Source organism: Electrophorus electricus, chromosome 8, assembly GCF_041902795.1.
Source record: "Electrophorus electricus isolate QZ-2024a chromosome 8, ASM4190279v1, whole genome shotgun sequence".
Classification (NCBI taxonomy): domain Eukaryota; kingdom Metazoa; phylum Chordata; class Actinopteri; order Gymnotiformes; family Gymnotidae; genus Electrophorus; species Electrophorus electricus.
The window spans coordinates 24,050,001-24,075,061 of NC_137504.1; the positions used below are offsets into that span (position 1 = coordinate 24,050,001).

The following is a 25,061-nucleotide window of genomic DNA, read 5'->3' on the forward strand; positions in this document are numbered from 1 at the left end:
GTATACAGAACACTAGACATACAGGCAAAGCGTTCAGTGAAGGTGGTCACCCCACATTGAAGGTCCATTCTCTAGCAGTCAGTAAACATCTCCCATGGAGAACTGTTCTGCTCCTCATCGCCCACTTTATCCACAGCCTTGCTGATCTGCCATTCACTTAATCTGTCCGAGTCACACACACACACACACACACACACACACACACACACACACACACACACACACACACACACACACACAAACACACAAACACACACGTCTTCAACATGTAAAAACGCATTGTTATTATGGACATGATTCTGAAGTATTTATGTTTTTGTATAAATTGTATTACTATTTCTTCCAGTCTGTGTGTGTATGCACGTGTGTGTGTATGTAACTATAAATCACCTCCCATTCCATTCTACTGAATGTTGAGTTTGCTGGAGGCTGGGGGGTTGTTGGCGATGACCTTGGTTTCCGAGCCCGGGCTGCACATGCCCTCGATCAGGTTCTTGTTGCAGTCTCCCAGGGCAGTGCTGGGTGGGAGTTTGGGGTAGGCCACCTGCCCAGTCAGATCCAGCAGGTCCTCCAATGCCCGCGTCTTACTCATGCTGTTTGGCCGCACGTCTGCAACCGGCGAAAACTGCGGGATGGAGATGAGCTCCTCCTTAGACACAGGGCTAATGGGACGTGAGGGGAGGCAAGGGTCAGACTGTCAGACTGGAGGTCAACTCATTATCAACACTACACTCAGTATTTACTCTCTGCACTCTGTATCAGCAATCTACATTGATGCAGAAAGAATATGATTCTCCTTTTAATTTAGCCAAAGAAGAGTTTACCCTTAAAAAGACATGACAGTCCCTAACAGAGAACTGGAAATTGATTTGGAACGCGGCCGCCCTGCGGACTCACCTGATCTCCATTGATTGCACCTCATCAGCTGACTTCTTCTCCCTTGCTCCCTGCCTTCCCTCTAGAGGCTCTAGGGTAATGAGAGGAGGCGGGGTCCGTGACACAGCAAGTGGGGGGTGGGAGGCAGGGCTTCTCTCTTTCACCACCCCCTTTGACATCACCGGTAAAGGTGCCTGTCCATTAGGCTGTGGAGTGGCCTGAGCCTTCACCTGTGCAGTGCAGATCTGGGATTTCATCTGGTGACCTTGGCCATTCACCTGGGGACTGTCGGACATCTTTGCAGCACTCTTCTGCAGGAGTGCCCATGATTCGTGCAGGATTGTGGCCTTCTCAGACGCAAGGTTCTTCACCTGAGCCTCCCCTTTCTGCTCCTGGGTGACTGCTGGGCTTATGCTGTTGGCATGCAGTTGAGGGCGCGGCACGAGTACCAGGGCGCGGGCCTTTTCTTGGGCAACTGCACGCTCTCTGTTCCGGGTTGGAGGCTGGATATTTTCGGGTTTCTGAACACTGGTTTCAGCCGAGGCCTTCGGCTGGCTCGGCCGCCCCTTCGCTGGGGAGCTCTCATCCCTTCTCACCTCGTCTCTTGGAGTGGAGTTGCTCTGAGGCTTCTCATGCTCTCTGTTGCCCTTCTGATCCAGAGCCTTTGCACTGCGGGCCTGTCCGTTTGGGGAGGGACTCCTTGGCAGAACCTGCGCAGGTGCATGCATACTCTCGCTCCCAACAAATCTCTCCACTCGTTTTTCTGCGCTGCCTTGCCTGCTAGGTGTGCCAGGTGGCTTCGCCCAGCTGTCTGTGGCGGAGCCTGCCTGGGCACCAGTGGGTGGAGCCTGGCTGCCTGGGGTGGGGCGTGCCTGGGCAACAGTGGGTGGAGCCTGGCTGCTTGGGTTGGAGCGCACCTGGGCACCAATGAGAGGAGCCTGGCTACCTGGGGCAGACCCCACCGGGGCACCAGAAGGTGGAGCCTTCACCTCATTGGCCGGCTTGGAGTCCACCTGGATTTCACCTGCAAATGCACAAAATTACTGCTAAATATTACATTAATCACAGCCACACCTGGTGCCTAGGTTTAAACCACAAAAATATCAGCACAGAAGGATTGCAATCCCTTCCAGTGACGAGCTACTGGAAACCTGCAAACGTTGGCACAGGAGTAAAGCACGGCGTCCGACTGACATGCTGCAAGTACACACAGCAGCCACTAGAGGTCGCAGACGTGCATTTTTAATGTCTTATCTAGTAAACCAGATCTGTTACTGCAGTAGCTGCATAGGTAGGCAGCTTCAGAAAAAGAAGAGCCAAGAGAGGCAAGAGAAAAACCCGCTGTCCCATAAAGTCAGGCTAATCCCATAAAGTCAGGCTAATCCCATAAAGTCCTATAAAGTCAGGCTAATCCCATAAAGTCCTATAAAGTCAGGCTAATCCCATAAAGTCCTATAAAGTCAGGCTAATCCCATAAAGTCAGGCTAATCCCATAAAGTCCCATAAAGTGAGGCTAATCCCATAAAGTCAGGCTAATCCCATAAAGTCCTATAAAGTCAGGCTAATCCCATAAAATCCTATAAAGTCAGGCTAATCCCATAAAGTCAGGCTAATCACATAAAGTCCCATAAAGTCAGGCTAATCACATAAAGTCCCATAAAGTCCGGCTAATCCCATAAAGTCCGGCTAATCCCATAAAGTCAGGCTAATCACTGCCTTCTTCCTCAATTTATAGACAGGGTGTGGTGTCAGTCAGGAGGCCTGTTCTAGCGGATTTCAAGCAGTGCTCGTCCCGCTCATCGAGATGTATCTAAACGCACGATCATACAGAATTATAACAGACCATAACAGACACACTGGCCACAATGCTTTTTTTTTTTATTTTATTTTTTTAAATGAGAGCGACATAGCGAGAAAGTGAGAGTGGGGCAGACGTACCTGGAGGGGAGAGGGGGGAGGGTGACTGAGGCTCCTGGCTGTCCTCTCTCTGCGGAAATATGGAGGTTATTATGCTACTTCAGCCTTTGTCATTCCTTTCTGCTCTAGTTTCCTCCTTTGACGCAAACCTGGTCTATTTAAGTCCTCTCCTCCAGACTCCCACTACATCTGCTCCTCTCTGTGGGCTTTAACAAGCCATACAAGCGGCACGAGGTGCACAAACACTGCAGTGGTGTAGGCCTGTGGTGAAGGTGAGTGTAAAAAGTGTGTGTGTGTGTGTGTGTGTGTGTGTGTGTGTGTGTGTGTGTGTGTGTGTGTGTGTGTGTGTGTGTGTGTACACGCACTTTATAACGTCAGCCACATGTTGTGAGGTACATGAATAATGAAATGATCGAGTTCCAGGCAGCAGTTATAAAAGCACCTGGCTGAGCAAAATGTATCTTTACCACTTTATCCCATAATCGCAGCTTCAAGTCTCCCAAGTTTGCCTTGTTTGCTATCTGGGCACTTGATGCTTCTAAGAGACTTTAGAAAAAAAAAACTTTAATTTTGCACATTTTACAGTTTCATGACAAGTACCTTCAACTCCCCTTCGTTCTTCCTCGTCCTCTTCATGATCTCTTCAATTCTCTGCAAACAGATCCACACACTGCTTTAGCCTGCCTGTGTTGCAATTTACATTGACTGTTAAGGGGTGATGATGTAAAGGTGAGGTTTACAAAGAGGTCACAGTATAAAGTTTAGGTTTACAAATTATAGATTATATAACATACTGATGTAGTGGCATAACAGCGGTGTTGGTAAAGTGATGCAGGTGTAAAGATGTTTATGACATGATGCTGCAAAGTGGTGATGGTGTAAAGATGCTGTTTGTAAAGTGTTGATGTGAATCAGTGATGGTGTCCAGCTGTTTTTAAAGTGTTGATGCGAAGCAGTGATGGTGTCCAGCTGTTTGTAAAGTGTTGATGTGAATCAGTGATGGTGTAAAGATGCTGTTTGTAAAGTGTTGATGTGAAGCAGTGATGGTGTCCAGCTGTTTTTAAAGTGTTGATGCGAAGTAGTGATGGTGTCCAGCTGTTTGTAAATTGTTGATGTGAAACAGTTATGGTGTCCAGCTGTTTGTATAGTGTTGATGTGAAGCAGTGATGGGGTAAAGATGCTGTTTAGAAAGTGTTGGTGTGAAGCAGTGATGGTGTCCAGCTGTTTGTAAATTGTTGATGTGAAGCAGTGATGGTGTCCAGCTGTTTGTATAGTGTTGATGTGAAGCAGTGATGGTGTCCAGCTGTTTGTATAGTGTTGATGTGAAGCAGTGATGGTGTCCAGCTGTTTGTAAATTGTTGATGTGAAGCAGTGATGGTGTCCAGCTGTTTGTAAATTGTTGATGTGAAGCAGTGATGGTGTCCAGCTGTTTGTATAGTGTTGATGTGAAGCAGTGATGGGGTAAAGATGCTGTTTAGAAAGTGTTGATGTGAAGCAGTGATGGTGTCCAGCTGTTTGTATAGTGTTGATGTGAAGCAGTGATGGTGTCCAGCTGTTTGTATAGTGTTGATGTGAAGCAGTGATGGGGTAAAGATGCTGTTTAGAAAGTGTTGATGTGAAGCAGTGATGGTGTCCAGCTGTTTGTAAAGTGGTATAAAACCTTTTTCCTCTGCTGTCTTTCCTCCTCTTCCTGCTGCTTCATGAGCTCCCTGTCCTGCCGCTGACGCTCCACAACCTCTCTCTGATTATACACACACGCATGTGCATTTATGGCCTTTAGCTGTCGCTTTTATCCAAAGTGACTTACAATTATGACAACTTGGGCAACTAAGGGTTAAGGGTCTTGCTCAGGGGCCCAGCAGTGGCAACTTGGCAGTGGTGGGGCTTGAACCAGCAACCTTCCAATTACAACTCACGTACCTTAACCACTGAGCTACCACTGCCTACGCATGTACACACGCGTGCGCACACAAACAAACACACAGATTAAGCAATGCACATACACCAATGTACATTCATACTGTATATGTATAATATTCTAGTTACTCTTGTTAGCTACTGTTCTAATTGATAGGGTCCAGAGCTGAGTGGTTGGGTCCAGAACATTCTATTCTATGTGAGGACTCACTGGGCTCCTGCTGTAAGCACTAATAAAACAGAGACAGTGTCCATTCTGAGCTCATATTAACCTCTCTCTCCAGCTCCTCTTCCTCCCTCTTCCTGGCCCTGAGCTCATCTTCCTCACGCCGGGTCTCCTGTTCCTCACGAGCTTGCATGTCCACCTGCCTCTTTCTTAACTCTGCTTTTATCCTGACACACACAAAATATAATGACCATTTATGTACATCCCCTTTCAAATTCAAGATATGTACAAATAAATACCGAAACAAAACACTATACAAGCAGACTACATATCCTCATAACATGCATGCAAATACACACACACACACACACACACACACACACACACACACACACACACACACACACACACACACACACACACACACACACACACACACACACACACACACACACACACACACACACACACACACACACCTCTCCTGCTCTTCTTGCTGCTTCTGGACATGAGCCAGATGCCGTCTCTCCACTAGCAGACGAGACACCTCCTCTGCATCTGTCATCCTGGTAACAGCCTTCTCTGCCGGGGTAGCAGGCGACTGATCTGTAAAAAGGGAAACAGAGGAAAAAAATAACAAAAACACACAAGTCCACATTATTAAAGTACAGATGCATATGCATGTGATCTACAAATGCAACGATTTTGCAAACAAACATGCAAACAAAGCCTAACTTCAATTTCTGTAACCAATCTGACAATTTTTATTCATGCTGCGATTATGTTTGATAAGTTTAGATCCAGTTGTGTCACAGTCCACACAGCATCAAACATCTACCAAGAATAATTACAAATGTGTTACTTTTGCATGAAAACTAAATGACAACACCAGTGTCTGGATAGACACTACCTCATTCAAGCTGAACATTACAGTACTTAGGTAGAACACTGTGGTTTATTATATTTATGAATATTCAACCCAAGAATACTTTTTTGGGGTTGAATATTCATAAACATAATTCAGTAATTGTAATACAGATAATATTCTATATGCTTAAGATAAATTCTCAATAGCTGAATTTTAAATTTCAGATATTTATGTGGGTAAAAGACTACATCAGTTCCAAAGAACACTGTTACTGAGATGGGATCAGCTGTGTCAGTCACCTGTGCTTTTGTTTGTGGTCAGGCTGTTTGTGTTGTGCTTCTGTGTGCTTCCTGCTTTCAGGCTCTGCTCCTCCTGGTTGCCCATGGCAGGGCCCCTCTGCCCTGGGGCCGCTGCAGCTGTAGAGTTGGACCCCTTCTCCGGAGTCCCTGGGCTGGAGGCCTTCTGAACGGGTGACTCCATTTTCCCAGCTATGCCTGGGGTCGCTGTATCGGGGCTCTTTTTCAAAGCTTCCTCATCTTGGAGGTGCTTTTTATCTCCAGGATTTTGACCTCTGACTTTTGTGGTTTGTTTGTCATTGGTGACCTTGTCGTCTGGGCCCTTGTTGCTGTCTGCGTTGGGTGTGGCAGGCCTATGTCTCAGAGGAGATACTGGATACTGACGGACAGTGACAGGAGACTGATTGCGCCTCTTAGGGGTCAGCCTACAGACACATACAGACAAACATACAACAGTTAAGGCAAACAATCCTGCTCTCTCGTGGCTTGACTAAGATGCCTGGATCAAACTGTTTTAGAGTTCCTGGACAGGATTGTACACTGACAGAAAGGACATAACTGTAAACAAAGTTAAGGCCAACAAAGTATCCAAACATGCTGCTTTTAAACTGGGTTGGATTAAGTGTGAGAACACAAACTGCAGTATCTGCCTAATACGCCAGGTACTGAGAGTAAGAGTCTCATATCTTCTCTTCTCTTTGTAAACTCACTCTCTTGGTGATATAATATCACCTCATGACTTCTCCTACCACTGCTGTTCTGACGACACCCAAGTAATTCTTTCTTTCCCACCTTCTGACACTCAGGATTCCAGCACACTTGACTGATTTTACTTCATGGACAAACCAGCAAAACCGAGCTTCTGTACATCCTATGGACTCCCAACCCTTACCATGACCATATTGTTTCTTACGGGAACGCCCTTGTATCACCATCTCACGCTGCATGTAGCCTGGGCATAACTTTGGACCACCAATTGTCATTCTCAACTCATGTTTCAAACTTGACCCAGATTTCTCCTTTGTAACATGTGAAGGATTCGGCCCTTTCTCTCACAGGAAGCTACCCCCGCGCTTGTGCAATCTCCTGTCACTCGCTATTTGCTGACATTCCTCTACAGGCCATCAGATTTCTACTATTGATCCAGAAAGCAGCAACATGACTAGTCTTCAATCTTCTGAAGTTTACACATCAATCCACTGCTGCTTTCCCTTCATTGACTTCCAGTAACTGCATACATCAGATTTAAAACCCTGATGCTCGTCTACAAAGCCAAAAGTGGACCAGCCCCTCGATACATGAGGTCAGTGGTCAAAGGCCGAACTGTACATTGAACCTCAAGTACGGCTCAGACTGAAACACCATACTTCAAGTCTCATGGAAGACAAGCATAGAGACTATTCTCTATGGAATGAACATCCACTGGCTGTCCACACAAGAGTCCCTTGTAGTCTTCAAACGAAAACTTATCTATTTGTGGAATATTTACATAACCATTGATCTTGCACCAATGAAATTCATACTACTGTTGAGTAAATGAAATTCTAGGATGTTTTGTTTGGTATTGTTTGCTGCACTTATTGTCTGATATAGAGCTAATACTTATTTTGACAAAGCATCTAAATGCAGTAAACGCACAATGTAAATGTAAGAGTATTATTTCAGAAACCTAAGCTTCAAGACTATTAGACCTGCATGAGGATTGGGCCCGAAGTGATCAGATGTCTGGTGTCTACGAGAGCTGCCGATGTTGACCCCTGATGGGCTGGGTTTGCTCAACCTCACATGGGAGGTACAGAGCACACCTCCATCTCTCCTAGAGCATCATAGACTCTGTCTGAGGGAGATATATCGCCCTGTCTGTGCAGATCTGGATAAAAGCTTTTAAAACGGGGGTGTTCCTTACCCTGCCCGTATCACGCTCAGTGTGGTTGTGTCTGTGAAGGTGTGTGTTAGCATGTCTGTGACCTACTTTGGTGTGGCAGGGGAGGTGGAGCGATGGATGACATCATCAGGTCGCCTCACAGGCGACCCTGTAGCCGGAGAGATCATGCCCCTTTCCCTGCGCAAACTCCCCCTCTGTGCAGAAAAACACACACACACACACACACACACACACACACACACACACGTGTGAGAAAACTCTTGTAGTTGTAGAAGTTATGTGGGTCAAGCACATTTTCCGATTAATCTGGAACTGATTAAATAAAATTTTATGCAAACTTCGGTGTGATTGTTCAAATCAATCCAGTTCAGTTCAGCCAAACTCAACAGGCTGCTGTAGCCCTGATCCCTCCTGACCTTTGGGGTGCTGGGAGCTGTGTTGGATCCTCTGCCAAGCTCTTCAGTGAACGCAGCGTTGCCTCGGCGACGGCTGGGTGACCCTCGGTACGGCGACCTGTGGGGACTGGAGGTAACTGAACAGGAAGAGAGGTGAGATACTTCTAGGTTAGAGGTCAGTGGCAAAAGTTTGTTTTGAGGTTATTTGAGGTATGCTGAAGCTCTACCTGTCATCTTGAGAGTAATTCTGAGACAATAATGCTTGAGAAAGATCACAGACAAACAATAAATCTGCAGTACTCATCAACTGCACACGCACACACAAAGACACTGCTTGTGAGCATACCTAGGACAGCGTGCAAACAAATACATGAATCACATACATCTGCAAGATTAAAATTATGGGGTCAGCCCAACCTACTGAAGGAGTAAGATACCAGTATGTCTGTGTGTGTACTGTGTAGCTGAAGGTTATATTGTATGCACAAACAGCCTGGCCCGTGTGCATGTCGATTGAGTGCTTATGTATGTGACGTGTGTGTGTGTATATACATGTGTATGTGTCTGTGTTAGCTGTGCAGTGTGGGCAGGGCACACACAGGTCGGCAGCACTGTTGCAGCAGGAGTGTGTGTGTGTGAGTGTGTGTGTGTGAGTGTGTGTGTGTGTGTGTGTGTGTGTGTGTGTGTGTGTGTGTGTGAGTGTGTGTGTGTGTGTGTGTGTGTGTGTGTGTGAGTGAGTGTGTGTGTGTGTGTGGAGTGTGTGTGTGTGTGTGTGTGTGTGTGTGTGTGTGAGTGAGTGTGTGTGTGTGTGTGTGTGTGTGTGAGTGTGTGAGTGTGTGTGTGTGTGTGTGAGTGTGTGTGTGTGTGAGTGTGTGTGTGTGTGTGTGTGAGTGTGTGTGTGTGTGTGTGAGTGTGTGTGTGTGTGTGTGTGTGTGTGAGTGTGTGTGTGTGTGTGTGTGAGTGTGTGTGTGTGTGTGTGTGTGTGTGTGTGTGTGTGTGTGTGTGTGTGTGTGTGTGCACGTGCGCAGAGAGATGGCAGAGCTGCAAGTTCCCCACAGCAGTTCAGTGACGATGCTGGACTAACTGAGAGAGTTGATGGAGGAATGGACAGAGACAGGGACAATAAAGGGACGGTGAGCAGGACAAATGAAATACGAGATGATGAGGGGGAATAGGAGGAAAGCACAGTTCAGGAAATTCGGCAGAACAATGGAAGCAGTGGATATCAGTGACACCATCCTCTCCGTGTAAAACACACCCAAGACGCAGAGATAGTGACGCACTCTGGATACAGTGTGAGAACATGTCGTATGGGTGTGAATGACTGTGTCAAAATGAGAAAGTGACTCACATTAATTGCAAACTCTCACAAAAACAAACCTCTGGTACAGAAACATTTTAGAATTTAGGGGGAAAAAAACCATCTTAGGCCATATAAATTAAAGTACCCATCAAAAATTTGGTCTGCAATTGCACATGTAACACACCACCACCAAACACTAGGGTAAGCACACACAGTACACACATAGACACATAATGGCATGCTTTCACAAATATTTGGTTTGAGCTACACACAGGGCCCATGCAGGAGAACACACACACACACACACACACACACACAGACACAGACACAGACACAGACACACACACACACACACACACACACACACACACACACACACACACACACACACACACACACACACACACACACACACACACACACACACACAAGCATGTTTGCAGCCTGACTGTTTCCCCTGGAAAGCAGCTCAGCCAGACACACAGAGCTCACCTTATTACCTCCCAACAGCCTGCTCCCAGTCTCACTGCTACCTGAGTCTACTAATTTCTGTCTCACTGCTTCCTGAGTCTCACTGATCTCAGTCTCACTGCTCCCAGACTGTCATTGTTCCCAAAGTCTCACTGATTTCAGTCTCAGTTTGCAGAGTTTCACTGAACTCACAGTCTCATTGATCCCAGAGTCTCACTTATCTTACAGTCTTACCGAGTGTCATCGCTTCCAGAGACTCACTGATCTCACAGCCTTAAACAGCCTGACTGCTCCCAGAGTCTCACTGCCCCCAGAGTCTCACTGCTCCCAGAGTCTCACTGCCCCCAGAGTCTCACTGCTCCCAGGTCTCACTCCTAGCAATGAAACACTGCTCTCAGTTTCACTGTTCATAGCATCTCACTGATCTCAGCATCTCCGTGGCCCAAAGATGCAATTTGTGATTTCACACCTGCTGCTTCACCTATTCAAGGTACTGGTGGGACGCACTCCGCTCAGCAGAGCTCTAGATATAAAGACCAAAATTGATTCACTTGACATCTACCCATCTGGCCCAGCTTTTCTAACATGAGCAGTTTTACAATCAAATAAAATTATTAGATTTTTACTATATTAAAAAGTAATGTTGATTCTCTTCAGATTCACAGCACATGCATCTAAAATTAAATCCCATGTTAACCATCAGTATACACTAATCCCCCCCTAAAACACACTAACATCTGGCACAAACTAACAACCAGCATACACTAATATTTATTGAGTGTCCTAGAGAGCAACTCTTTTTGAGCCTCTTCAGTTGCCATAGCAAAACACCTGGATTATTGATGAAAAAAATTAGCAATTAATTATTGAGGTCCAAATGTAGTCAGAACACAAAACAGCCCTCACAAACTACAATTACTTAATTCCTCTATAGTATGTGAAATGATACATTTGCCACGGGACAATGAAAGACAAGGCTGTTTGGGAGTATTGGCATGCCATTGGAGGAACAGTATGTCAGTCAATAGGGGAGAAGAGGCAGGGGGTGGGGGAAAAGAGGGCGGCTGGGGTTCATACCGTTGCCTGATTCGCTGGCAGCAGGAGAGGGGGCGGCGAGGTCATAGGGGGAAACAGAGGCAGCAGAGAGAGGGGGGGCATTCTCCCAGTCACCTGGGCAACAGGGGCAGGGCCAGAGCAGAGCAGAGAGAGCAGAGCATTATGGATGGGCTGGTTCCTCCGTCTGTGTGTGTGTGTGTGTGTGTGTGTGTGTATGTGTGTGTGTGTGTTTGTGTTTGTATCCGAGCAAGCACACACACACACACACAGAAACACACTTTTGAAACATACCCCAAAGTATTTTTTGCACACCTGAGCTCAGTGAGCAAGAAAGAAGGATGAAGTCTCATACACACACATCCAAAATTTACACTCATTCATCAAATATCAAGCTGCTTGCACAGTTGATGAAGGACCTCTATCCAAGATGGCCTGTTTCTCTGGAAACTTTGTGCACTTCATTTTAAATAATAATAATTTCTCCCATTTGGACTTGGGAGTGTCCAGCTCACACGTCTTGCATATATTCATGTATATGATCCCTTACACTTGGCTGTGTCTCTCAGTGCATGCGTTCTCTGTCAGCGTCACAGACACGCTGTTGTCCCAGAGGCTGATTTACGCAGTCTACACCTTGGATCTTCTCTGGTGTACTAGTGCAGTGGCTAAGGCACTTCTGAGGGTCTGATCTCTGGGTCAGGCAAAAATCTACCAATGCTAGGAAGCTGCAATGTGCTTACTTCTGAAACAGGAGAGCATGGAGGCCTGGATGCTGCCTGGGTTGAATGTTGAGGACAGTTCAATGGTAAGTGCCCTCCTGGGACAAACCATAGGTGGCTGGTGTTGGAGTGTAACCAAAGAGAAGGCTCACTACAGAAAGGATGTGAGGCAGTTCTCCAAGTCAAGCTTCCAGTGTACATTTCTTGAGATGACCAGCAGCAAATATAATGACCTATTTACACACTTGGGTAAATGATAAAAATATGTGTGATACCAGATACCAGAGAGGACCCAAAATGCAATCTGTGCAAAGAGGCCTCAGAGCCATTCCAGCACAGAGTAGCATATCCCCAGATCCATAATTAATCCCCAACCTCAAATTATTAATGCTCATGGTTGAATAACGGATGTAACAGATGTACCATGCTGATTCATTCTGAGCTCCACTGTCCTGTCGCATGCACGCACACACACACACACACACACACACACACACACACACACACACACACACACACACACACACACACACACACACAAACAGAGTGATACAGCAGCACTGTTATGTATATATCACACACACAATTTTAGATAACATTTAAACTGGATGGGAATTATAAAGCCAGGCTGGAAGAGACCAACACACACACACAAACTCACAGCACTGTAAAGGTTAACTATCAGTGAAAAGCCAAGATGTTTTTCAGGACCCAGGTGAAGTCACAGATGAGGAAACTGAAACCTCACAAGCAGTGCAATTTGATCAAGACTTGAGCAAATATAAATATGAAATAACAGCGAGCCTTTTTATGTACCATCATCTCAATCTTTATTTGTGGACCTACTGAAAAAAACACACCACTAAACTGTGAAAGTGAGATCCATCAGCACTCAGTTCATGGCCTCCTCAAGGATTCGCTGGCCAGTGGAGGCCACACCCATGAAGCTCCCAGCTAAAGAGCACAGGCTTCCCAATATGGCTATCCCTTCTCTGACTCTTCACAGCAAAATATTGATTCTATAATGACGCGCAGACTGCTGAACCGCTCAGCGAGTCACTCGCCAAAAAGATGTCTGTTGCTTTCCTCCCCCTCTCTCCCCCTTCCCGGGAGCACTGGTACTCACCATGTCCGGATCCGTTCCCTCCCCATATCCAACGCTTGCTCCTGTTCTCCAGCTGCAGACTGCGCTCCAAAGACCTTCTCATCAGGGCCTCCAGTCGCTCCTACCAGCACACGGACAGCCATCACTCACTACTCAGGCCAATTCATTAAAGCCGTCTTTGCTTCTCAGTTGACTCTCTTACTCCAGCCTGTCTGTCCCTCTTCATTTTTCTGTCCTCCCAGTAGCAAATCAGTTTTCCAGAGCACAGGCTAACCTTTCTTCAGGTTAGGAGAAGAAGGCTAATGCAGCAGTGTGTGTGCGCGTGAGCATGTCTATGTGTGTACGTGCGTGCCTGTGTGCGTATGGACGTAAATATGTGTGACATGCTTTTTTTGAAAATTGTTCTAGTTCCATCTGTCGACTAACACCATGACACTCTCCTCCATGTTCCAGCATATCGCTCTCTCTCTCTTTCACACACACACACACACACACACACACACACACACACACACACACACACACACACAGTCAGATCTCTCCTGGGGTCACCTAACATCTCATAGTCTTCCTCCTTCCCTGAACCGTCTGTTTGTCTGTCTGTCTGTGTGACTCTGTCACTCCCTCTCTCTCAGCTATGTGTGCTGAATGTTCACTGCAGCAGCAAAGCACATTTAAGATCAGCACTTTAACTGACCTCCAGCCCGTCACTCTCTAGCCAGACGCTGAGTGACGCCTGTAAAACCAGGCTGGAGAGGACTGCATGGAGACCATCAGTTGTACTTTGTTGCAAAATCCACTCTCTAGATGACACTTTAATTGGCCATGATTTATGTCATCCTGATGATGTCATATCCCATAACTCTGCCCATGGACAATCAGTTTCAAGACCCAGTCCAGTGGGGCGTCTCCATGGTAGCTTTCGGCATTGTGTGTTGATCGATAAAAAAAAAAAAAAAAATCATCACAACCTAAAAAAAGCTTCTGGCTTTTCTTTGGGTGATGTGGGTGAGACCAGTCTCCCAGGATTAGGACAGAGGAGAGGAAATGCCAAATATTTCTATGATGACATTAGCCTGTCGGATGAAAGTCTCTGGGGACTGGGGAAACAGCATATGATAGCTGCATGGTAACTGGCATGTCATATATGTGTGTGTGTGTGTGTGTGTGTGTGTCATCAAAGGTTTGTAGATGACTGCTGCATCTTTGAAATTATTCCTGAAAACGTTATTTCAAACAGCACTTTTTCAGGTACAGTTGTTTACTGTTGTCTGTTAAAGAATGTGTGTTATTCTGTATTGTGTAAGACTAAGCTGTCTAGCATCAGACGAGGGGCACACTGTTAACAAAACCAATTTCTATGGAAACCCAGCCAGACTTGTCACTTTCATTATATCGCTTATCTCAAAATTTCTTTTCAAATACATCTTCAAGTGCACCTAACAATGTGTTTTTGCTAACAAATTCTTAATTTCACCCTTAGTGAGGTCCATGTAATGTGACTCCACCAGATACTGCAGGGAGAGAATGAGAGGATGTGATTTAAGACCTTGGTGGATTTGATTAACTTAATGAGAGGGGGGAGAGGGGGAGAGAGAGAGAGAGCGCACTTGACCCAACCTCAGTTTTGCAGTATGCATGAAAGTACTCAGATACAAAAATCCACCTCCTGCCACTTACTTCCACAGGCCTGACCTATGACCTCTGTGCCCTGACCTTTTCCTCCTCTAGCTGCTGTCTCCTCTTCTCCTCCACAGCGGCCCTGCGCTGCTCCTCCTTCAGCCTCTGCTCCTCTAAGCGCTTCCACCTCTCCTCCACCGTGCGCTCGTACTGCAGCTGCGCACGCCGCTCCTTCTCTCGAATAGCCTGCTCCCTTGCCGCTGATGGGAAGGAGGGAGAGAACGAGAGAGAGGGAGGGAGAGAACGAGAGAGAGGGAGGGACACTAAACAAAAGCATCTAGGGTAGAATTGGGTAGCTTCTCACTGCCACTGCACAAAGCATTCTTGACCTACTTGTCAAAGCAAGTTCCTTAAACATCCTGCATTTGAAACTCCTTAATACCATAACCTGAACCCTTCAAGTTAAGACAACATCAGCCTCACAAAATCCAAATGATCAAGTAATGAAACATAGACCTACTTAGCTGGAATACTGAGACAATATAAGAATAGCAAAACAAACGGTTTTGTTACTGAACATTGAAATTGTACTCCACACTGGCTCCGAATCTCTTTTATGTCAGAGATAGAGGAGGGAGGGGACTGTGTGTTTATTACAGTCAACTGCCATCAAGCTCCAAGGTCATCATTAAGGCTCAAACAGAGCTTGTTGTACACACGTGCCAAACCCCTTGGTCGGGTCGTCGAGTGCATCATATCCCCCTCGATCCACAAGACTCGACAGTGAAGAGGATGGCAAGGCCTGACCCACTTACCCAGACTCCTCTCTCTCTCCTCTCGCCTCTCCTTTGCCAGCCGCATCCTGTCGTCCGTTTTCAGAAAGCCCTCCAGGCCTGGGGGAACACATCGGCCGAAGGTTTGGGAGATACCGGGTGTAACGGTTGGAAAACAGGGTGTGACAGCGCAGTGGTGGATGACATGGCAGACCAGAGAAGGTGGGACTTACATTGTTTACCTGCCTGGCTGTTGTTGCTGATGGCGGGAGGTCGAACTGGCGAAGCTTGCCCATTGGTCTGGGGTTTCTTCTCTGTAACAGCCGGTGGGGTCAAGGACTCAGCTATCGACGAAGGTGGAGAGCAAGTGAAAGAGGGAGTAAGAGTAAGACAGAGAGAGAGAGAGAGAGAGAGAGAGAGAATGAGAGAGCAAGAGAGAGAGAGAGAGAGAGAGAGAGAGAGAGAGAATGAGAGAGCAAGAGAGAGAGAGAGAGAGAGAGAATGAGAGAGCAAGAGAGAGAGAGTGGGAGCGAAGACATTGTTATTTTATATAGGCAAGGCACGGTAAGATTATTTATAGCACCCTTCATACACTGAGGAAGTTCAAAGTGTTTATATAGACCTAGACATAGTTATTTCAGCTAAAGAATTGAAGCTAAAAATACGCATGACATATAGAGGTAGAGCAGCCTTGCATTTTTCATCCAATTGTCAATTAATTTACATTTAGAAATTACCCATTAGTTGCCTTGGAGTTTTTCCCATCCCAGTCTCACTTACATTTCTGTATGTCAGTACACATCATCGCTCAATGCACACAGTAGGGGAGGAGCTTACTCTGTTTACCAGCAACAGAGCTGCTGTGATTGGCTGCCTGGTGAGCAGGGGCGGCACTGCCATTACTCCGATGTTTCTTTTCAGAAGCAGGCGAAGAAGCCATCATTTTAACTGTGACAGAAAAAATAGTGTATTTCATCCTTATATCCTTGCATCCTCAGCATTTGGAAAAGTACACACCGAAATGCGTGCATACAAAAAATCTTTGCCCTTCCAGATTTAAAAAACCCGCAATAACGGACGACTGTGATAGAGTCTGAATGTTCTTTACCTGAAAGTACAAGAGCACCGAAACAATACACAAAAATGTTCATAAATACCTATACAAATGTATAAAACTTTTCTATTCTAACGAAGTATTTTGGCCACCACTGAAGCAGAGCTGCAGGCGTGTATGGGTGTAGGGAGGGGGGGATGTGCGAGATCACTGCAGCGCTGCGTTCTGGACGAGTAAAGGCAGGATCCAGGACAGCCATGGGGTAGAAACACCGTGCATTTGAAACAGTGCTTCACTTCCTCTGGACTAGAGCTATAATCCAACGCTGTTATTTCTGCATCACATGCATCCAAATCCCACAGCCTGCCATTTCATCACTCACACACACACACACACACACACACACGTCCAACGGGCACTATCCCCGACAAACATGAAAAGATACAACAGCCACTATCCCCCACACACGCAAACAAAAAAACAATCATGCAGATGGCTGCAATTCCTCCCGCCTTCCCAAACATGTATGCGTTCACACAGTCTTTCAAATACATTACATTATCATTACAATGATCATTACAGTGATTACTGTTAACAGGACCCTCCTCAAGTGGTTTGAAGCTGTTATTCCACATTTAACAACACGTCCAATTAGCAGCTGATTACTTAACAGTGCTGAGAATGCACAGATGCTAACAGCAGTACTTACACACACAGAAAAACAGGCGGAGACACAGACATACAGACAAAACAGTAACCTCCATGACTGGGCTCTGGAGTCTGGAATGACCCCTCTCTCTGGAGGCCCTGTGAAGGTCACAAGAGCTACAAGACTTTGACTGGCACAATTCATACGTCCAGCAGCATCCTGGTACTGGGCCAGCGCATCACAGTCACCATAGCAGTGATTCTAGAATCTTCCGATGAGAAGCAGAACAGAAAAGAGTAGAACAGTAATAGATGCTTTACACAGTATGCCCTGATAAATGCAGAAGAAAACAGAACAGCAGACAATGCAGCACACCAGTGTGTGTGCATAGGACTCACATCTGTATCTACAATGACACAACAGCAGGGCGACTGACAATTGTAGGTAATTTTTTTATTATCCCTAATTGAAATGATTGGCTAAGAACAGGAAGGCAAGAGAAAGCAGCCAGGCAGAACAAGAGGCTTAATCCACTGAAGTCCTGCTGAAGACCTGGTCAAGGCAACCAATTAATGAGCAGACATCAATGGTGCGAAATGGCTTGTCTTGTGTATTGCTCCGAATATTAATGTTCTGTCCTATACAGAAAGAACTATTCACAAAACTACAGCACAAATTGAATTTGCCAATGAGATATAAGCATCTTTTCCAACAGCCATTCAATTATTTGATTCTGAATGATGCAATAATAGTCAAGAAGTGGTGGAAGGGAAGGGCCATGATCTTGTTAAAACAGAAGACAAAGATATTGGGAGTTAATTCCTGATGAATTCCAGCCGAGGAAAAAATCAATACCACTCATTATAGGGAGACGCAAACAGCAAAGTCTCTCTAGGCAGGCTTGCAGACTAGACTTTTGGCTAAATTGGATACCTGTCTAAATTGGAAAATCTGTGTATTGAAACTTGAAACAACTCAAGTCCAGCACAAGTCCAGCATAAGTAGCTAAAGCTGTTAACCCATTCTTCTGTACAGTCTCGTAGAACAAACAGGGTTTAATGAGCTCAGGCTAACAGGGGTTGCTGTGTCTCTTTGTGTCTTTTTTTGAGTTTGGGGACCACACCCTGTAGCAGTGTTGAGCAAGTCAGAGGACTCAGTCAAATGGGTGGGAAGAGCACAGAATCACGATGATTCTACAGCCTTACTGAAAGAGCTCAATCCAGCAAATGGCTGTTACAGAGCTTAGTCTCTCTCTCTTGCTCTCTCTCACACACACACACACACACACAATCTCTCTCTTTCTATGTCTCATCCCCCATAAAACACGCACAAGGCTCTGATGTCTGCCCTGTGAGCTGGATGCAGTTCTTGCCATCAATTTCACAAGTGCACAGATCTCAGACTGGACTCCTCTAATCTCGTTATACTCCAGTCTTCATAGTCTGGTCACTGTTTTCTCAAAACCTTACAAACATACACAGAAGAAAAAAAAAAATCCACAACGACAATTCCTTATAGCAAACAAATAAAAATATATCACATAAAACATCAACTGCAGTGGAAGGCAGGGATTTTCAGTTATTAAATAATCTTCAGCACGAATGGAAAAGCAGGCATAATTAATACATACTGCTTAACTGTCTCTTTTCGCACCGTGACGGAGTGAAACTCAATGACAGCCAACCAAACACAATAACAGTGAGGTTTTCATTGTTCCTGATCCTCCTAGTCTGCATGGAGTGAATCAGGTCTCCGTGCTAGACTACGCACCAATATTTAGCCCACGTCCTATTGTGCGATACCCTATTTTCTGCAATAAAAAGCGCAAAAGGCAACGGGGTACGGGCGCATGTATACACCAGAACAACTACACAGCATTTCAATAATCGCTCCCCACCTGTCAATGCGCTGTCCTCGGTGTTACCCGCGTTTTCCGCCATCTTCGTGGTCACCGGCAAGTGTCCGTCCAGTTCCCTGAAGACGCAATGTCAACGCGAGAGCCGCAGCGAAGCCCTTCCGAAAGATTTAAGCCGGCAGAAAGAGCATCACCAGGTTGTTCGGGTACCGCAGGACAGCCTGTGGCGCTGCGCTGCCGAGAGCATATCCTCTTTCCTGCGTCTCAGCAAAATATGCTGCGTCCTTTGGTTGGCTGGCGTTGCCGAGGCTAGACCCGATGACGAAAGGATACGGTGTACTAAAGGATGTATAGGCCGTCGAGACCATGAGATGCTAGTTCAGAAACGTCAAGTACGGCATTTACTGTATCCACTGATGACATACCGTGATCAGACTACGCAGGTCAAGCGGCGAGTACTGTTGACCAAAAGTTCGTCAAATAACAATTTACAGCGTCGTGGATATATTACCATGAAGTCCACGTGGAGAACTAATATAATACTTCGATTATTTCCATAATGTTTTCCCCCGGGGCCCGTGATAGCAACAGCGATTAGCGAGATAAGAATACACACAATCAAATGCCGCAGATGTGATTTGAGACTGTATCTGTCCCTCGTGTATTATAGGCACGGGCTGCCGCAGCCCCGGGCCGAACACGGGTGTTGCAGAGCAGCAGCGTAAACAGCTGCACCTGCTCTTCTAAAGCAAGACCAACCTGCGTGCATTTCGGATCGTCCCTCCGAAGCACTCCCACCTTACAGTGTGCGCTGATGGAATTGTGCTACCGAGTAAGTGCTTGTCTTCATCTCTAAATCAATAAACCCACCGAATCTGCAAGCTGGTCTAACCTGTGCTCACGTGATACGCTGGATTCGACTGTAAAGTAAAATCTACTCGGATCCATTAAACTCGTACGACGTCGCAGTCAGGTTATTTAATAACGATATATCAACCTCCCGATAAAAGCCAGCGTAATTAGAGGCATATATGCCTTCAAATGCAATCTAATTTGCTTCCTTTTAAATTCGTCTTAATTGCTGCGTGTAATTTGATTTTGAACTTCTTCCAGGAACACCAATTGCAAGAGCAAAATTCACCACTGTAAACACGAAGTATAATTTTAGGAAAGGGAGAGTGAGAGAATGCGGTGAACAATAGTAAACCAGAGTGCAAGAAAAGTCGGAGGGTGAGGGTATTGGAGGGTAGAATAAATATACATAGAACAAAAACGTTCACCTAATTCACCTATCCCTCAAACAGTGTAGATTACAGACAGGCATAAACATTCACATAAATTCTCCACTGCTAATTATCAGGCATAGCAGCGGGTTACAAGATTAAACTTTTCTAACTTTTGATGCTAACTAAGGGGGGGAGGGGGGGGGGCGCGAAATTCCTGATTCTCATGTATCCTCCATCCTTCAGGCACTTCAAGTGCACGAAATGTCAGCGAGTCGAGATGCTGAAGCTCTCACAGTACATACAGCAAATAACATGGAGGACAGGATGAGGGCAGTGGGGGTCACCTGCAGCTGTGACATTGCCCACAGCAACTGGCCAAGGCCCAAGTTAAACACGTCTGGCTGGGCAGTCACCTCCAGCTCAATCCAGAACGAGCGGCTACCAGGGAGAGGAAGGACAGAGAAAGCCATTTCACAAACTGAATGAGGGCAAAGAGAGAGCAAACCGAGCTCATGCACCTTTTACTGCTAAAAAAAATAAAATAAAATAATAATACAAGGAGAAACCCAGAACGGCGTAAAAACATGACAGAAGCTTTTATTAGAGCCCCGCGAAGACAAAAAAGAAACGGGAGAACTGGATCAAGACAGAGCAGTTGGAACAGGCCCTTTCCTCTGTGTGGCTGTTTGGGTTGCTGTTCATATTGCTCCGTCTACTGGTAAAAGAGTGCAATCACTGCAATATCCATGTACTGGAAAAGAAAACCCCCTTCAAGCCATACATTACAATGGGTTTAGACTTTTATTGTAAATTCTGGTTTTCTGTACTTTGAACCTTAAATTCCACCGCATATGGTGAAATAAAATATAAATACATTAAAACTATAACAAAAATATGCAGTCTGAAATGTCTGTCCCTGTATGAGATACTGATTATTTCATCTGTTAGACTGGTGGAAGGAGCAGTCTTGTAGTGAGTCGGGCGTTTCATGGGTGGAGGATGGGAGAAGACTCCATCTAATTATTTAGTGGGGATAGCGCAATGGAGTCTGTCCCATTCAGAAGAGTCCAATATAGATTCTCTTAGTATAAACACAACAGGCCACCAGCATTCCTCAGTCCAGACTCAGATCTGTGAAAGAGAAATATTACACAGAGCTCACATGAGAGATGGCAGATACACTGACTCAAGAAGCTACCAGAGATTGTAAAGACATGAGCGCTGAACTCCTGCAGAGCCTTAAAGATGAACCAGTAAGGCAGTTCAACCTGGGCTGGCTGGTCTTTCTGAGACTCGTCGGGTGTATACAGCACCACAAAGCTCAGATTTACACAACTAACAAGTCTCACACAGACAGGAGTGAGATGATACTGAATGGATTGCTCAGAATATCAGCACATGAATGATACTGGGTGCCAGAAATGACAGCTTGAAAAGATCCTAACAGCATTTTTTAAAAAAGGGGTTAAGCAATTAAAGTGTTTTTTCCACACAACAAATTTTAACTTCAAGATACAAAGATCACCTCTTCCAAGTGCAAAGCTTTTTCACATCTACTGTAAAGGACACGAAAACAATAACCAAGACCATCGTCATCATGACGCAGTTCGCACGGTAACACATCCAACAATAAACTTACATCATCAATGTCCTCGTCATCATCTCCTATGTCATCAAACTGAATCTCATCGTCGTCACCAGGTCCAAACGTGTCCGTCTCATTGATTTTAGCTACAGGAAGGAGCAAAGTGATGCGTGAGCGAGAGAAATATAGAAGAGAGATGGAGAAAGAATGTCAGATGGGTGATGCTTTTGCTGGGTGTGACTCGGACAATAGTTCTTAATCAAAGTGACTCTCAAACATTAAAAAGCTGAAAGGGGTTTTAAACAGAGACACTAAGTAACAGTAACAGCACACCATCTGCTGTAGTTACAGTGATGATGCTCACCATGCTCTGGAAGCTCTCCATAGGCCTTCAGACTCCTGGCCTCATCGGCATTGTATTTCAGAATGACATCAGCTTTGTTGTCCTGACAGAGAGTGAGAGAGTGTGTGTCTGGATTATCTAAATTAGTCCACAACACATGGGTTTCCTATCCAACTTTGAGACCCACCTGGTAATCCCTCAGTCCCACCAGGATGATGTCAGATGTGTTAATCCAGACCTACAGGAGGAGACAGACAGTTACATGGTGTGATGGAAACAGCATGGAACCCTCCAGATGTTCATCTGCTAGCAACTTGTACATGGGTGGGAAGGCCTGACTCAATTCTCTTCTTTGTCATCACCACCACTTAGCATTTCATGTTTGAAGATGTGCTTACACATCATGGTAAACAACAGATCATGGTTTACTGAGGTAAAGGGGTTGACCAAACAATGCTAACAGCCAACATTAGCAGTCACTGAGTGCAGGCTCCATTAGCACTACTCGGTTGAACTGTCCCTTCAGTGGCTTCCGTCTGTGGACATGAGAGGTGATCAGCAGTGTACCTTTTTCCGGAGTTTTCCTCTGATGTGACAGAGCCTCTTCATCCCATCAAAGCACATAGCCTCCAGCCTCCCATTGCCGAGCATCTTAATCACCTGGGCATATTCTAGAACAAAGACAAAGTACCCATGACTACAGCACCACTGTGAAGCTCAGCCGCTGATCTAGAATAAAAAAAAAAATTATAATTTATTAGAGCTCAGTGAGGTCTGTGCAGTTTAAAAATATAAATATATAAGAAATGGTACCCTCAAGGCTATGCAAGGTAATGTCCAACGCTAACAAAGTGATGACTGAGTATTAAAAGCATCATTAACGCCCTATCTACTGAATGCTTTCAGTGAATTTCTTTCATACTGTATCCTTCAGAGCTGATGTGCGAGTGTGTGCGTTTGAACATGTCAGGTTTACTGAGGGATCACACACCAGCCCGTGTGGACAAAACACTTCAAAACACAGCTTGACATCCAAGGCTAGGTGATATACATGTTTGTTGCCTTGGTAACTCACCCTGGCCATCCTCCTTAAACACCAGTTCTCTCTTTTCAGACTCATTTTCATTCTTCCCACGCCTCCGATTCTTCCCTCCCTTACCTACACAAACACAGAAAGAGTGCAGGGTGAATCCGGGACGAACACGTTTGCATAATGTCTGAACCTTTATGTGGGCTACATTTCCTGGTGGGTAGTTGCCCTAGCCAAGCGGACCTTATGATGATAACATCAGAAAGTTTTAGTTCCTTAAGAGCATTTATTTCCTGTTGAAGGGCTCAGAGGTATAGATAAAACAACAACAATGTAAAACACTTGACACAGAAATATGCATTAGAATTACCGTCGGTTTTCACTCTTGCAGACAGAAAGAACAACAGAACTGCAGCTAAAAGAAGGATTTAACTAGAAGTGATGACAAACAAGATGTTTTATTAAAGCATAAACTGATTTCAAGACATGGAATTTTTTCATGCTTTTTTTTGGTTTGCAAAAACCGAACAATTCAAGCATGAATTATTCTAGCTATTGCATTCGTTAATGAAATGTTTACAGGACTGCACAAGTTTGACAAAACTTGCTAAAGGTAATTTAAATTTATTTTTTTTAAAGTACAATAAACTCCACTTTCCTTGACATTAAAGCGATCCCATTTACAGCACAGGGACGTCATTTTGCTTGAAGGGAGAAAAGCTGTTTCGTAAACTGGCCATATTATTGCATGCAATGCATCTTTTTTCCCTCAACCAAGTAAAAGTAGAAGAAAGAAAATAAATTTTTTAAAGTACACCACATCTGACTGATTTTACGGAGCCGTTTGTATCTGTAGCCTTTTTATGTAACGCTACTCTTTCTGTACATTACTTAGTCTTGCTTAGTCTTTGCCCAAAAAGTTGACATGCAGTGTTTTCATTAGGTAGTAATATCTATTAATATTAAAAAATAGAACACTCATTCAGGTCTTTGATTCAGTGCATTGAATTCAACAATGATCGCATTATGGTGGGAAGCTAGCGGGTGTTGACTGGTTATATTTGCATTATTAATAATTGCAAAATTGCTTTTTCACAATTACACGGCATCGTACCAGGACCGTTTGGCATAAAGGGGGGAGGGGGGTTTAAACAAAACAACAACAAAAAATAAAACCCCAAAAGACATTCCCAAGAAGGCATAAATACAAGTCTTGCTGGATGACGGAAATGGCCCAAAATGGTATCATGGAGTCAGTAACATGGTGTGAAGCCCAAGCAACCCTGCCAAAGTGCAATTAATCCTCGACTTGGAATAGGCAAAGCTTAATAAAACTACCCCAGCTAGTTACGCAAGTCTCTACACGGGGGCCTAACATTAGCGCTTTCCCACAAGTTAGCCACAGCATGCTAACGTTAGGTTTTGTGTTATTCGCAGTTAATAGAGAAGATTAAACTGCCATCTAAGAGTAAAAAGACACAATCAGTATCTCCACAATATACTCAGACCTGTTCCAAATTGGCATAAAATGCCTCAAGCAAACGAGGACAGGCTGGCAGATTGGACTTCAGCGCCGTGGTAAAGGGGCGCTTTCGTCGGGTCACGTTGCCGCATTGCCCGTAAAGGCCGGGTAGTTCACCCAGACACCCAATACAACACACGTTAACGATCGAAGACATTAGTCATTGTTTTTGTCTTACCTTTATTCTTCGGCATCGTTATAGGCGAAGGTTTTACCGCTCCACTTGCGTACTTTAAATCTGATGCAAAGTAATTAAACTCTGGTAGGGAATGAAAAGCGTGGACCGTTAAGATATTTCTTGCGTTTTTACCTAGCTAACGCTATTTCCCTCGTCCACTAGAAACGACTTCCGCCTAAGACAACGATTTGCGCCTGCGTGTAACAGAAAGCTCAAAAAACTTTATTCAAGTCCTTTTGCTCACGATCATTT

General features: G+C 45.1%; 2 protein-coding genes across 5 annotated transcripts in view; both read right to left on the minus strand.

Annotated features, from left to right (window-relative positions):
* The window catches only part of map7d2a (MAP7 domain containing 2a), a 21,000-nt gene extending 1,276 nt beyond the window's left edge, over positions 1–19,724 (minus strand). Inside the window, exons 1-18 of one of the 4 annotated variants that reach the window (XM_035526728.2) lie at positions 18,968–19,724; positions 16,205–16,315; positions 15,610–15,711; positions 15,410–15,487; positions 14,691–14,854; positions 12,996–13,095; positions 11,172–11,264; positions 8,342–8,457; positions 8,013–8,119; positions 6,044–6,465; positions 5,356–5,482; positions 4,983–5,103; positions 4,454–4,534; positions 3,394–3,444; positions 2,815–2,863; positions 898–1,900; positions 391–662; positions 1–162 (exon numbers count right to left, since the gene is read on the minus strand). The exon at positions 1–162 is cut by the window's left edge and continues 1,276 nt beyond it. In XM_035526728.2, coding sequence (XP_035382621.1) covers positions 404–662; positions 898–1,900; positions 2,815–2,863; positions 3,394–3,444; positions 4,454–4,534; positions 4,983–5,103; positions 5,356–5,482; positions 6,044–6,465; positions 8,013–8,119; positions 8,342–8,457; positions 11,172–11,264; positions 12,996–13,095; positions 14,691–14,854; positions 15,410–15,487; positions 15,610–15,711; positions 16,205–16,315; positions 18,968–19,010 — 3,027 coding nt within the window. In that variant the 5' untranslated portion in view covers positions 19,011–19,724 and the 3' untranslated portion in view covers positions 1–162; positions 391–403. Of the gene's footprint in view, positions 163–390; positions 663–897; positions 1,901–2,814; positions 2,864–3,393; positions 3,445–4,453; positions 4,535–4,982; positions 5,104–5,355; positions 5,483–6,043; positions 6,466–8,012; positions 8,120–8,341; positions 8,458–11,171; positions 11,265–12,995; positions 13,096–14,690; positions 14,855–15,409; positions 15,488–15,600; positions 15,712–16,204; positions 16,316–18,967 lie in introns of all 4 variants that reach the window. The other 3 variants (XM_026998404.3, XM_026998407.3, XM_026998406.3) reach the window with 3 other exon arrangements.
* Positions 19,725–20,728: 1,004 nt separating this feature from the next.
* eif1axa (eukaryotic translation initiation factor 1A X-linked a) lies at positions 20,729–24,999 on the minus strand. Its single transcript, XM_026998461.3, has 7 exons — positions 24,810–24,999; positions 23,155–23,238; positions 22,647–22,750; positions 22,267–22,317; positions 22,101–22,182; positions 21,791–21,882; positions 20,729–21,282 (listed from the first exon to the last, which is right to left on the minus strand). Exons 1-7 carry the CDS (start codon positions 24,823–24,825, stop codon positions 21,277–21,279), a joined length of 435 nt encoding a protein of 144 aa, XP_026854262.1. The 5' UTR covers positions 24,826–24,999; the 3' UTR covers positions 20,729–21,276.
* Positions 25,000–25,061: the final 62 nt, after the last annotated feature.

Coding starts and splice junctions, on each gene's coding strand:
- eif1axa (XM_026998461.3), bottom strand. Junction 22,318..22,646: donor GAGGAAAACTCCGGAAAAAG/GTACACTGCTGA, acceptor CTCCTCCTGTAG/GTCTGGATTAACACATCTGA. Junction 21,883..22,100: donor TGGAGAGCTTCCAGAGCATG/GTGAGCATCATC, acceptor TCCTTCCTGTAG/CTAAAATCAATGAGACGGAC.